This window comes from Pinus tabuliformis, chromosome 9, assembly GCF_031772625.1.
Source record: "Pinus tabuliformis cultivar Carrire ecotype Pingquan chromosome 9, CPIR1, whole genome shotgun sequence".
Lineage (NCBI taxonomy): Eukaryota > Viridiplantae > Streptophyta > Pinopsida > Pinales > Pinaceae > Pinus > Pinus tabuliformis.
This window is the reverse complement of record NC_142307.1, coordinates 1,891,398,629-1,891,412,559: the sequence shown is the minus strand read 5'-3', so window position 1 is coordinate 1,891,412,559 and position 13,931 is coordinate 1,891,398,629. Positions and strand designations below refer to the sequence as shown.

General features: G+C 38.1%; 1 protein-coding gene across 1 annotated transcript; it reads left to right on the top strand.

Annotated features, from left to right (window-relative positions):
* The first annotated feature begins 11,126 nt into the window (after positions 1-11,126).
* LOC149156500 (galactinol synthase 4-like) lies at positions 11,127-12,816 on the top strand. The gene is made up of 4 exons (XM_089444328.1): positions 11,127-11,544; positions 11,675-11,995; positions 12,084-12,218; positions 12,385-12,816. The coding sequence occupies exons 1-4, from the start codon at positions 11,215-11,217 to the stop codon at positions 12,634-12,636; spliced, it is 1,038 nt and encodes a 345-aa protein (XP_089300454.1). The 5' UTR covers positions 11,127-11,214; the 3' UTR covers positions 12,637-12,816.
* Positions 12,817-13,931: the final 1,115 nt, after the last annotated feature.

Here is a 13,931-nt window from a genome sequence, read left to right as displayed (position 1 = left end):
AAGGGGGAGGTTCTTTTTGGTGAATAGAGCATTTCTCTGGCGAATTTTTCTGGTTGAACAATTTTCCATTACCCTAATCTCCAACGAAGAATTCATATCAAATTTGAATTGTGGGATGACATTGAAGCTAAAATTCATTGTGCGTTGAAGGGTTGTTTATAGGGAATGGAGCATTGAATTCATGGTTTGTTCTGCCTTTGCATGAGGAGTTTGAATTTAAAACCTGTCAGTCGAGCCAAGAGAACCTGTGAGCCGATATAACCCTGTGGATTGAAGTCAAATATTGCCCCTGTTTGTTGTCTTGGTGATTTCTAACCCTAAGTTGATTTGAGCACTGGTAGTTTGCTTGGCCAAATTATTCCTGGGGCCCATTATTCATCCTTTGCAAAGATTTATTTTCTGAAATATCTGTCAAGCCAGAGAAGTGTTGAAGTGTCAAATATTTATTTTCTTACTGGCCAAAGTTTTGTCTTGAGAGAAGATGTTGAGATTAATTTGTACAAGGTAAATTCTATGGTTTTTTGGGACGAATTCCAGTTAAAAGAGGTCATGTTTCCACCTGTGTAAATTGTTGGTCAAGTCTCTTTCTAGTTGGGTCTAATTAATAGTGCAGAAAAGGGCCAAGTCCCTTTACTCTCTTTGCTAGACGAATCACCATTGTTGTGGGTCGAAGTTTCTAGTATTATTTCTAGTGGTATCAAAAGGACACAGGATGTCATATTGGAGCAACAATTAAGTCCAGTAGAAGCCAGAATGGGTTGGAGTATGCTAACGTCAGTGATGGTTGGAATGAGGGTGACGTATGGAGAACCCACTTGAACAATTGATATCATACTAGCTTGGAACCTGGATTGAATATTGGTGCGAACACAACTGTTGGAACCTTCAAATGGAGTGTTGGCCTAAGAATGTTTGTTGAATGCCGTATATATGTGTATGGTAGCAACCTATTGTGTGGTGAGAGTAGAGCTTGTGGAATATCGAACATCAGATTATATCTGTGGTAATGCTATTACGTTGAAACAATGAATGAAACATTAGTCTCCATGTATAATTCAACGTGGAATGCAACAATGAGAGAAACCTTAAATATTGTGCGTTAAAATCTCTGTTATGTGCATTGATACTTAAGATGTTGATTAATTGCATTTGAATGATGCATGGTTGATTGTGTTGAATTGGTGAGTTGAATGTCGTGAACCCAACAATTGAATCTGAATGCCTCATATGGTTGGTCGATTGCATACATCTCTTGAGCGGTGGAGTGGTTGGATAAAAATTGCATTGGTTCAACATTGAATGTACACTAGTAAGTTGCGACAGCAAAGTTCATTGGTGTAGTGGTGCTACAATTTGTTTACCCTATGAAACCAATGTGGATAAATTAATATTGTCTAAGCCGATTACTTTGACGAAGAATGAGATGTCCAATTGAAAGATCGAATAATTGTTCACTCTCACAGTCTTGTTACTTATGAATATCCTTTTGTGTGCAATGACTTATTGCGTTTTATTTAATGTATGAAAAACATTAGTACCGATTAAAATATGAATGCAGGATGGAGGTTTTGAATCCACAGTTCGAAGAATTGCTCCCTTTCTGTTTTTGTCAGGTTTTATAAATTAAGAAATTTGTCTCTTAAAGTCGTGTGATTGCTGCTCATTCTACATCAACATAACTGTGACAATTTGTGGCAATTGAGGAAAAAAAAAGGGAAGTGTTTGCTCAAGGTATGCGAAGCACATACTCAGTGGCATTCAAACATTCAACCTATATATCATATTTCACAGAATAATACCATGAACTATTATGTAACTATATATCGGTAATAATCCGTGCAATATATTAATATTTAACTAGGACAACCACAATGAAGTAATATTCATATTCATTTCTTATATATCAATTTGCTTAAAATGAGGCATATTGGTGTATACCAACCACATTTACTAATGTGGTTGTGCTAGTGTTAACAATTAGCTTCCAAACTACTTACTTTCTTTAACTATATATATCATTTAACGTGATCTTTAACTATAACTAGTGTAATATGTTAATATTTAACTAGCACAACCACGATGGCGTAATCTCCATTTTTCATATATCATTGTGCTTATGAAAATGAGGCCTATTGGTGTATATCAACCACATTTACTAGTGTGGTTGTGCTAGTGTTAACAATTAACTTCCAATCTATTTACTTTCTTTAACTATGTATATATCATTTAACATGATCTTTAATTATAACTATCAGTATAGATCTATCTTAATCATAGATCTAGCAAGAGCCTCTAGAGAGATCAAATCTCTTGAGTTGAAAACTTCTTTTAGAGTCCAAAATTTGAATAAAATGTTTGCACCTTGACAAATTTTATCCTCGAATAGAGAGAGAGCATTTGTAATTTTTTGCTTGCATAAAATAGTGAAACTACTTAAAATGTTTTAAATATAAGAAAAATAATTTTTTCAAGTGATTTATATAATGTATATATAGTTATCTTTTAACTTTTAACAAATTTACTTTTCTATAAAGTTGAGATAAGATTATGTTATTTTATATAGACATCCAAATGTTTCATTTGTGGTTTTATTTATGGTTGAGAGTGAGAATGAAATATTTTACCACTTCTCCTTGGTATGGACACTGGACACTAAGCAAATTATTGATGTTTTATTATACTTTTAATTAAACAATGTATACAAGTATATTCATTTTTATTGATGTTTTATTATACTTTTAATTAAACAAAGCATACAACTATATTCATTTTTATTTTTTTATTATATCCCAAGAGATATATTTTATTTATCGTTGAGATTGAGTGAAATATTTTTACTTCTTTTCCTTAGTACGGCCATTGAGAGTGGGATTATTGATGTTTACAATACTTTTAATAAAACAAATCAAACACGTATATTCTTTTTTTTATATCAAGTAAGAGTAGGACTTTCTATTAAACTTAGCCAAATATACATAATTTACAAGGAGCCACACCCGCTCTGTGAGAGTTCAACAGTTAGCTGAGCAAGCCGAACCAAACCAATCACCCAAAACTAAGAAAAACCTAAACCGGAAATCCGAGGAGAACCGCCAAACAAAGCACAAGGTCATCTTGCAGTGCTGCCATGCATAAAATGAGCCTAGAAAACCTTGGAGGGCAGGTCCTGCGCACTGGAGGTCATAAAGGCCACAGATGACTCGCCGTGGATCCACAAGAGGTCCCACCACAAGCCAAACTGAAAATTGTCTAATGGACCCGATGGAAGTTAAAATCAGAACACTCTAATCATTTTTCAGGTCTGACCAATTCGAACACACAATCGCCACCGTTGATCGACTGACTAAGATCCAACAATCATCCTGAATATCGAAAGGACAAGAAGCGCAAGAGTTAATTGCCCGATGAGGGTGGTTTTCTCTCTCCTCGCTCCATAACGTGTCACTCAAAGAGTGGACTTGGATCCAAATACAGAAAAATCGGAAACCATTTAGGCCCCACCCGATATACCACTTGTGGTATTGGACCGGTTGATTAGCGAAAAAACCAAACACGTCCTTTCACCACGTGTTTTCCTTAATTCCATCGAGCGGGCGGTTCTTGATCCAATCTCGTTCACTTAGATTCTCTGTCAACCACTACCTAAGCCAAATGAAGAGGGCTACCCCATCTTGTGGAGCTATCTGACTCAATCCTTTCATCATTCAATCATAAGGAAACCAGACTTTGGAAAATAACCGAACCAAGGCGGGTTAGTCTGTATGGAGTTCTCCACCCACCCTCTGGTCTTCAAGGTCCCTTTGATCCAACCTGTTAGTCCATAGTTCCATATCCTGGGTAGCCTGATAGAGACAGTGCTCCCACAATTTACCTGGAGGAAGTGAATCTCAAGCATGCCTAGAATCCCTGTCCCTATTTGTGACTCCTTCATTCGCCAAACGATCCGCTAACATGTTAGCCTTCCTTTTCACATGAGTAAATCTGACAGTTTTAAGGGATCACAGGTGAGAATAGATGCGGTAAAAAACCTACAAAAGCTTCCAGTGCTTCGACACTTTATCTGGAGAGGTTCCATTGCTAATTTTCTTAGCCGCTCTAATAATTAATTCTGAATCCGCTTCAATTATAACATTGTGTGAACTTGAATTCACCAGGATTTCCAAGCATTGCTCTAATGCCATGAGCTCAGCCATGTTGTTTGTGGCCTTCCCCAAGTGGCCATGGAAGATTATCTGAATTTGTCCCTAATCGTCTCTTATGGCACTCCCAAAGCCCACTAATCCTGGGTTGCCCTTAGCTGCTCCATCAATATTAACCTTTAAGAAAACATAAGGAGGAGGATTCCAAATGCTAGCACACTTGTTTATAAGGATCACCTCCTTCATTATTCCCATAGGGCTGATAGACTAGAGACCCAAGTGAAGTAAAATAATCTCCTCTTGGGGCAGGGGAGGATCTTTAGGAAGGGTCCTCAGCAAGCTTCTTACTATGTCTTTGAGCTGCCTTAGAATTTTCTCAATTATGTGTTGGGGCCTATCTTTTTTTTTTTTAGGATTCGAATGTTGTGTTCTTTACACACATTCCAGATGAAAAAACCTGGAACCAGAATCTAGGCTTTATTAACTCTCATTCCCTGAGAAGTTCTTCCTCCAGTTCTTTAGAGTGTTGGATATGATAAGACTATCCCTATCAGTTTGTCTAAAAATAGCGGCCACCCAGTCCCACACCTTTGAAGTGAAAGGATAGAGGTTGAGAAGATGTTCAATCGTTTCCTCATGAGCACCACAAAGGTAACACTTGGAACGGCTAATGAAGCCTTTCTTGAGGAGATTCTCCCAAGTTAGGATCTTCCTTTGATGCATTAGCCAGATGAATAGCTTTATTTTCATCCAATGCGGACTTTGCCAAAGTTTCTTCCAGATCTGATTAGGGTTCACAAAGTTAAATCCTATGACTTCCTGTTTGGCCTCTTTGAGGTTAAAGTTGCCTCTAGAGTTCTTTCCCCATCTTAATTGATATGTTGAGGAAGAAACAAGAATCCTTCTATGCTCTAGCTCCTGGGTGAGAGCTTTTACCTCGGTCTTTAGCCGGTTTTCATCATTGTATCCTAGATCCTTCCACTCCCTCCATTTTCCATTATTCCTTCCCTGATCCCAGAAGTCTTTTACTAGAACCATACCTTTGCTATATGTGTCACTTTTGAGATCTGTAAATTCATCCCTATAGAGATTGGGTTCCTATTACCAATTATCCTCCCAAAATCGAGCAAGATCCCATGCCTGAATTCCCAAAAAACAATGGTGCTGAACAATGTTTTTATTATCCCAGGCAAGGTTCCAAATATGGGAGCCCCTGATTTGCCCTAACATTCTGATGTGATCCTTCTCCTGCTAGTACTTGACATATTTTTGTTTCCAAAGCTTAGCCCAGGGGGCATTCGGTTCCTTAATCCATCTCCACCAAAGCTTGGCTCCCGAGACTCTATTAAGGGTCTTAAGGTCATGAAGCCCCAATCCACCTTGGCTCTTGGGCTTGCAAAGCTTTTCCCAAGCTACTAAAGCCCACTTCTTTTTCTCTTCCCCTCTACCCCACAAAAAGTCCCTTTGTATGATTCTTATTTGCTGCTTAATACCTTAAGGAGCAGGAAGAGTTGAAAACATAAAAATGGGAATGGCCTGAAGACCGCATGTGTGAGAACAAGGCGTCCTACCATATTTAGTGATCTACATGTCCATTTTCTAATCTTGTCCTGAATTTTATTTAAAATTGGCTCCCACACTTTCTTGCTTAGCGGTTTGTCAGTAAGAGGAATGCCAATATATTTGGAAGGTAGTTGTTCTCTTTGAAATCCAAGAATTCTAGTAATGTTACTCTGAAAAGAAATATTAGTGTACTTTGGACTTGTTAAGGCTTACCTCTGTGCCTGTTGCCATAGCAAAGTCATTTAAGATGTTTTTGATTGCTTTGGCTTCCTTGACTGTAGGTATGCCCTGCAACATTGTGTCATCTACAAATTGTTGATGACTGTTTGCCTCTCCATCCGCGGTGAGTTTGATACCCTCAATTCATCCTTCAGCATTTTCCCTTTTAATCGCTCTACCTATCCCTTCCATAATAAGGACGAAGAGGAACAGTGAAAGCAGATCTCCTTGTCTGAGCCCTCTAGAGGGAGTGAAGGTCCTTGATGGCACTCCATTAAGCAGTATGGAAAAACTAGTTGAGGTAACTAATGCCATGACCCATCTTATCCAATTCTAGTCAAAACCATAGGCTTTTAGAATTGCTCTTATGTATTCCCAACTCAATTTGTCATAAGCTTTCTCTAGGTCCAACTAAATGATCATACCAGCTTGTTTGTTGCTTTTGAGAGAGTGTACCACCTCATGAGCTTGGATGATATTATTGAGGATTTGTCTTCCCTCCACATAGCCTGTTTGCTCCTCCAAGATGATAGAGGGTAGAAGTGGTTTGCGTCAATTGGCTATTACTTTGGAGATAATTTTATACTCCACATTACATAAGGCTATGGGCTGAAAACCATCTGGAGTCATGGCATTTTCCTACTTTGGAATCAAAGCTATGAAGGATGCATTCAGAGCCTTCAGTACCTTCTTGGATCTTCTTAAGTCTTCCACAACCTCAAGGATATCATATTTGATAGTTTCCCAGCAAGCTTTGAAGAAGTCTACATTGAATCCATCCGGGCCTGGTGCTTTTCCATTCTGCATTTCATTAATCACTTCACTGACCTCCTCTTCTGATACTGGCTTGTTAAGATTGTGGTTGTCCTCTCTGGTAACCAGCTGAGGGATATACTAAATGAAATGGTAAATGAACCTAGATCTGTCCTCCAGCGGCTCCTTTGCAATATTGCAGAAGTGTTGAACAAGGTTCGATTCCATATCCTTGTGAGAAACAAGCTCAATACCTTGAGAATATTTGATCTTTGTGATTTTGTTGTGTGCCCTGTGAGCTATAGTGGATTTGTGGAAGAATTTTGTGCTTCTTTCTCCCTCTTTAATCCATTGTATCCTTGATTTCTGCCTCCAAAAAGTTTCTTCTTGTAAGCATCGATCCTCCCATTCTTCCTGCAGAGAGTCAGTTAATTTTTTCTACTCTTTGGTGAAGCCATCTGTGATTTTGATTTGATTGATCTCTTGGAGCTTCTGTTCAGTTTTTCTTTTGGCTTTGAAGATATCTCCAAATTCATTTTTGTTCCAAACTTTAAGACGGGCTTTGATATGTTTAAGTTTCTACTGGAGCATGTACATTTTTGTGCCCTGAATATTCAACTCCTCTTTCCACCATTTATCCACGTTATTAGTGAAATTAAGGTGTGAGAGCGAGGCGTTTTCAAACCTGAAAGGTATGTTTCTTGGAGTGCCCATAAAGGTGGCTTACAGCTATACAGGCCAATGATCTGATCCTCCAAAGGGCAGAATGGAGGCTGTCATGGCAGGTCCTGAGAGAAAGAGGTCTTCTGAAATCATGAACCTATCAAGTTTGGAAGCAACTTGATGAGTCCCTCCCCTTTTGTTGTTCCAAGTGAAGGTTCCATTAATTGTTTCAGTGTCCACCAGCCCCATGTTCATGATGAAGTTCTAGAAAGCCATGGAGTCTCTGCCCAGCTGTCTAGTGCCTCCCTTTTTTTCCGAAAGAGATCTTATCATATTGAAATCTCCTGCAACGATCCAGGGAAAAATGGGATGTCTCGCTCTTATTTCCTCTAGGGATGTGAGGAGCTTGAGTTTGTCTGCTTGCTTTAGAGGTCCATAAACATTTGTAATCATGTATATCTCCTTGTCCCCTACAGGTTGACATATTAGGGAGAGATAGTTCATGGATGCTTTAGCATCCAGAATTCCCAATTTTTGTCAGTCCCACAAAGTGAGAATCCCCCCCGCCGCATTATTTGCCTTAACCTCTAAATACTGATATTTGAATAACCACTTATTGTGAATATCTCTTATCTTTTCCATCGAACATTTTGTCTCCTGAATAAAAACCATGTTTGGTTTTTCTTCTTTCATTTTGTTACTAAGATTTCTTTGTTTCCTCCTACTCCCTATGCCTCTAATGTTCCAGGTTATGAACTTCATTAAGAATGGTTAGTAAAGGAATAACTGGTAAGATATTTCATCTTACCTGAGTTGATCAACAGTGTTCCACATTCATTCAGCAGTTCATTTTGTCTCTTTCTTCCTCTTTTCCTACTTGAGTTCTTTGGAGATTGTGCCTCGGAATTCTCCATCATCTTGACCCCACTTGGCTCCTGGCTTTCATGATTTATTTTGAGTCCATCTCCCTTCGCTTGTGACCTCCAGAGAAAGAGTTGTTGTACCCTATCATAGTCCTCTTTTGGCAGGGAGTCCACCCCTATGTTTTTTCCTTGTTCCAGAAATTTCTCTAGATCTAGATTTTCCCTATCTAGAATCTCCTATAACTCATGGTCCTCTGTTCCTGCTTCACTTGGAGTCATCTCCTGGTCCCTACTGATCTCCATCAAGCTTGGTAGATCATCCTTTTATTGGTTGTCTACTGTGATATCCTCCATGTCAGCTACCTTATCCTGTTCCTTTGTTGCATTCTCCATGTCCTGGACTGTCTCCTTGTTCCCCTCTTCTTCCTCCAGGATCTTGAAGCTGTTTTGTCGTGTATGTCTGTCCTCATTTGCCTTCTTGTGTGGATGCTTTCCCCCTTTTCCTTTGCTCCCGACTTTGGTGAAACCCTCGTGATCTCTCTCCACAGTGGTTTTTTGGTTACCTTCCCTGTTGATTGTGGGGCAGTCTCTATATAGATGCCCATGTTCATGGCATTTGTGGCATCTGAATGGTATGTGCTCATAGTCCACTGTCTGCACCCATTCTTCATCATATACTTCTAAAATTATCGCTTCCGGAAGGGCTCTAGATAGATCCATTTCCACACATATTCGGGCAAAGGAGGTATACCTTCCTTTCAGAGTTGCCTCTGAGATCTTTAGAAAATTCCCCAGCTTGTTGCCTATGGTTTTCAAAGATTCTGGTAGCCAATAATCCAGAGGAAGGGAATATAGTCTGATCCAAACCGGTATTGATGTGAATGTTTCACGTTCTGGGACAAAGTTCATCATCCATGGCTGCATGTAGAGTCCTACCGTAGCATAGAAATAGGGCCCCCCTTCAAACACTCTATCTTTGTCCTCTAAGCTTGTGAACACTACTGTGAAAAAACCCTTAGAACCTAGATATAAATGTATTTCTCCCTTTGGCTTCCAATAGCTCCTTATCCAGACATGTAATGCCCTCTCCGTCGGCCATAACCCCATCAACTTGCATATGATTGCATGCTCCGTCATATGATCTCTATGAGCTTGTATCGTTGGGTCGCTTAATATGACCCGTGGAATAATGCCTGACTTGGGCTTGCAGACTCCAATTGTCTTTCTGGAAGCCGGTCTTTCACTACTGCCTCCATTCTCCTTTTCTTTGCTAGTTTCCTGTTGATTCCCTTCCTGATCCTGATCTCCGCTTCTTCCAGATGTCCCCTGACTTCGTGCTTCTGAGATCTTGTCCAGTGGTTTTTTGAAATGTTTCTTTCCCGTGTCCTGACTTCCTCCTGTGACTGCTCGGTTGTAGGAGGGAGCAACACTCCCCCCTGCGCTCCCCGCCATGGTACCCTGAATCCAAAACCCTGTCTTCAACTCCAACCCTAGCTTCCCTCTCAAAGTGATCGCCCCAAATCAAACATGTATATTCATTTTTGTTTATATATATATATATATATATATATAATAGATTTTTTTCAGAGAAATTCGACAAATAATTTCAACAAAGAATACAATTTGTTGTTATTTAAAACACATTTTTGAATACATAAATGGATTCAACACCTTCAAAAACTCCATGGGGCACTCTAAGAATTTATACTCAAGTTTTTAAAAATCTCCACTCGATTTTCGTTTAAATTAACCAGAAAAAATGTCGTGAAAAAGGCCATTTCGTCTATAAGTTAGACTACGCATATATATATATATATATAGAGAGAGAGAGAGAGAGAGAGAGAGAGAGAGAGGATATTAAATCTTATTCAAACCAACTAATTTACATTTTATGACATTTTATGATTGAGCCTTCAAGATGCTTACTCTACAATCTATTATGAGAAAGATATATACAATCTACAATATATATATAAATGGACATATGTCAACTCCAAATTGAACACTGACATACTTACGTATCTTTCTCATAATAGATTGTAGAATAAGCATCTTGAAGGCTCAATCATAAAATGTAAATTAGTTAGTTTGAATAAGATTTAATCCACTCAATCTTAAGTTGTTAATTTAAATGAAATTTAAACTCCACTCAATCTTAAGTTCAAACTTCATAGGTAGAAAAAGAATTGGTTTGAATAAGATTTAATATCCACTCAATTTTAAATTGTGCGTTTGAATGAAATTTAATCGCCACTCAATCTTAAGTTCAAATTCATGGGTAGAAAAAGATTAAAGCCACTTTGAAAAACAATTAAACTGGGCCAAAAAAACCATTCAATATCACAGGCAAATTAATAGCAATGACGTCCCTCATCGAGTCGGTAGCGGCGTTAATTACGCTATGAAGAGCGAAAGTCTTGTTCAACGTCCACTTAAATGTACGTCCGTTCTTTGGCTCTCACGGCTTTCGAATGTTCTGGCCGGTAAGGAGATTGGGCAGCAGTTTCGTCCCTATAAAATTAAAAATTAACGGATAACGCGCTTGCTCACCGAGCAGAAGACCGTAATTAGACAGACCAATACTTCCTCCTTAACTTCCGGAACGTATGTGTCTTTGCGTGTGTCGAGGAGGAGTGCCTGTCAGGTTGGATCCAACTTTCCCTTCATTCCAACCATTTCAACACCGAACTTTCCTATGTCTCTTCCAACCATCATCGTTAACCTTTTCCAGTTCCACAATTTGACTATTGAGGATCATTCACCGACGAGTCAGAAGGAATCGACACGTGCAGACAAAAGTGGCAGCTTTCTCTTCCTTTTTCGCACTGGATTTGATTGTTCACTCCTTTATCAGTTAGGGCGGACCCTAACGTTAATTTTCCTATAAAGGTTGTTCCCCTTCCGCTCCAACCATACACGCCACTTGTACATTCCTGTTTTGCAAACTGGTCCCTCTTCTTTAGGGCAGATTATTGATTTTCAGCATATATACTCTCTACTCTCTTCTTCTCACCATGAATCCAGGAATTTCTCCTGCAGATCAGCTCTTCGTGGAAACGGAAGCGGCTGCCAGGAAGACGTGTAGAGCGTACGTGACTTTCTTGGCTGGATGTGGCGACTATGTGAAAGGTGTTGTTGGTCTTGCAAAGGGTCTCCGCAAGTTGAGGAGCGCATATCCTCTTGTCGTTGCTGTTTTGCCTGATGTTCCAGAGGATCATCGCCTGCAATTGCAAAGACAGGGTTGTATTGTTCGCCAGATTCATCCCATCGAACCCCCTGAGACTCAAGTGCAATTCGCAATGGCTTACTATGTACTCAATTACTCTAAACTCCGCATTTGGGAGGTATTTTCAATTCTTTCCTTTTTCTGCGACTTTCGATACATGCATATAACATTTTAACAATATCTTTCCTAAATATAACCTGAATATAGTTAGTTATTAACAATCTTGTTTTGTTTTGAGTGATGGGCAGTTTGAGGAGTACAGCAAGATGGTATATCTGGACGCAGACATCCAAGTCTTTGACAACATTGACCATCTCTTTGACATGCCCGATGGATATTTCTATGCGGTCATGGATTGCTTCTGCGAGAAGACATGGAGTCACACTCCGCAGTACAAAATCGGATACTGCCAGCAGTGCCCGGACAAGGTGTCATGGCCCGTTGAATTAGGGCAACGGCCCTCTCCATACTTCAACGCTGGAATGTTCGTTTTTGAGCCGAGACAGCTGACCTTCGACAACCTTTTGGAAACTCTGATGGCCACTGTGCCAACGCCCTTCGCAGAACAGGTCTGGATCTGTTCTCGATTTTAAGATGATGACACTTGTTTGGTTCGTTAGATCCCATTGTGACTAAATTGTCGTAAACGTTTTGTAGGATTTCTTGAACATGTTTTTTGAGAATATATATAAGCCCATCCCGCTGGAGTACAATCTGGTTCTGGCCATGCTATGGAGACATCCCCAGAATGTGGACTTGGACAGAGTCAAAGTGGTTCACTATTGTGCAGCGGTAAGTTTTTATTTTTAGCCCTAATTTGTGCAAATGATTAGATAGAAACAATCAAGATTTTATTTTTAGCCCTAGTTTGTGCAAATGATTAGATAGAAACGATAAGACTTATACATAAAAGATGAGATAGGTCGGTGTTCTGAGCATGCAGGGTTATCATGTGCAGGGATCGAAGCCGTGGAGGTACAGTGGGAAGGAGGAAAATATGGAAAGGGAAGATATAAAGATGTTGGTGCAGAAATGGTGGGACATATTCAATGATCCCTCTCTTGATCATTTGGGATCACGCCACACGATCTCAGATCCAATTTCGGAGGTTAACATGAAATCAAATGATCTGCAACAACAAGTGTCTGACAATTCTTTACTTGCTGCGATGCCAACGACCCCGAACTTTACGCCTGCTCCTGCAGCTTAATAGATTTAAAGTTTAACTATCTGCTGAGTGTATATATAACTATATATTACAATCGACTGGCGGAGATGGTGACAAGATTGTATATACTAAATATAATATCTTTTATAGTGATATTGTATATGAGAAAGATATTTTATATAGTGATATTTTATATATTAAAGATAATATTTTATACAGGAAGATGAAGGTGTTTTGTTAAATATTTATGAATAATATTTTTTATGGTATAAGAGGTTGTAAAGGAAATGTATAAGGCAAAAATTAGAGAAGAATTATGATATATAAAAGATTATTGAAGATAAAAATTAGTAAATAAAATGCCATTCAAGACTAGAAGATAAAAAGAAATCACTTATATTATGCCAAATTCACATATTTTATAACTTTTCTAACATAGATTGCATCTTAATCTTCAAAGATGGTCTTTCAAGTTCCAATAGCAAATATTTGATAGATTTTGAAAAAATATAGGTAGTAGATGACATTAGATAAGCTAAATAAACTAATATTAATTCATGAACAATATGATGACTATCTTTCCAAATCTAAATCTGCATCACAATCTTACACATTTCAAACATTATCATGTATTATATGAAAATGAGCTAGACATCAACTCCCAATTATTCATAACATCAAAATGAGCTAGACATTAGCTCCCAATTATTCATAACTTTTGGTGTAATTTGGTGTAAAAGATACAACATTAATGGGAAACTCTAGTGCAGTGCAGTAAATGATGTTCAATATCTCCAGTGTTTTTAAGAACATCATCTCTAAAATTGTAAAGAAACATTTTGAATTTTCTTGACACTAGCAACAAACTGTTTTAGTGTATTGCATTGCCCCCTCAAGAGTATAGGGTTTACATCACCTGGTGGCCAAAATTCTAATTTGTATTATAACTTGTTGTATAGATCATCTATTTATAAAGAAAAAAACAATCCAACTTTGCATGTGATCATGACTAAATATCAACATCAAAAACTTATTTTAAACTTGTATCGTTTATGCAGTCTTTCATATTTATAATTTATTTACATTTAGTCATATATCTTACAATATAAAAAAAATTCAAAAGAAACAATTTTTTTTTTTTAAATAAAAAACATACTTAACATTTTATCATTAAAAATATCTTCTACATTGTACATGTCCATTCTTTACCCTTTTATATTACAAAGTTATCAAATTTATGTGAAACATTTTCTAACATGAATCATATCCCATAGTATAAAAAAATTGAAGACAAGAAAATATTAAAAGATGACAACATTTTATAGTGACTATCCTTT

Excerpts from the sequence above, each read along its gene's own strand:
- LOC149156500 (XM_089444328.1), top strand. The coding sequence starts at position 11,215 with ATGAATCCAGGAATTTCTCCTGCAGATCAGCTCTTCGTGGAAACGGAA. Across the intron at positions 11,545-11,674 it reads CTAAACTCCGCATTTGGGAG|TTTGAGGAGTACAGCAAGAT; the intron begins GTATTTTCAATT and ends AGTGATGGGCAG. Across the intron at positions 12,219-12,384 it reads TGGTTCACTATTGTGCAGCG|GGATCGAAGCCGTGGAGGTA; the intron begins GTAAGTTTTTAT and ends TATCATGTGCAG.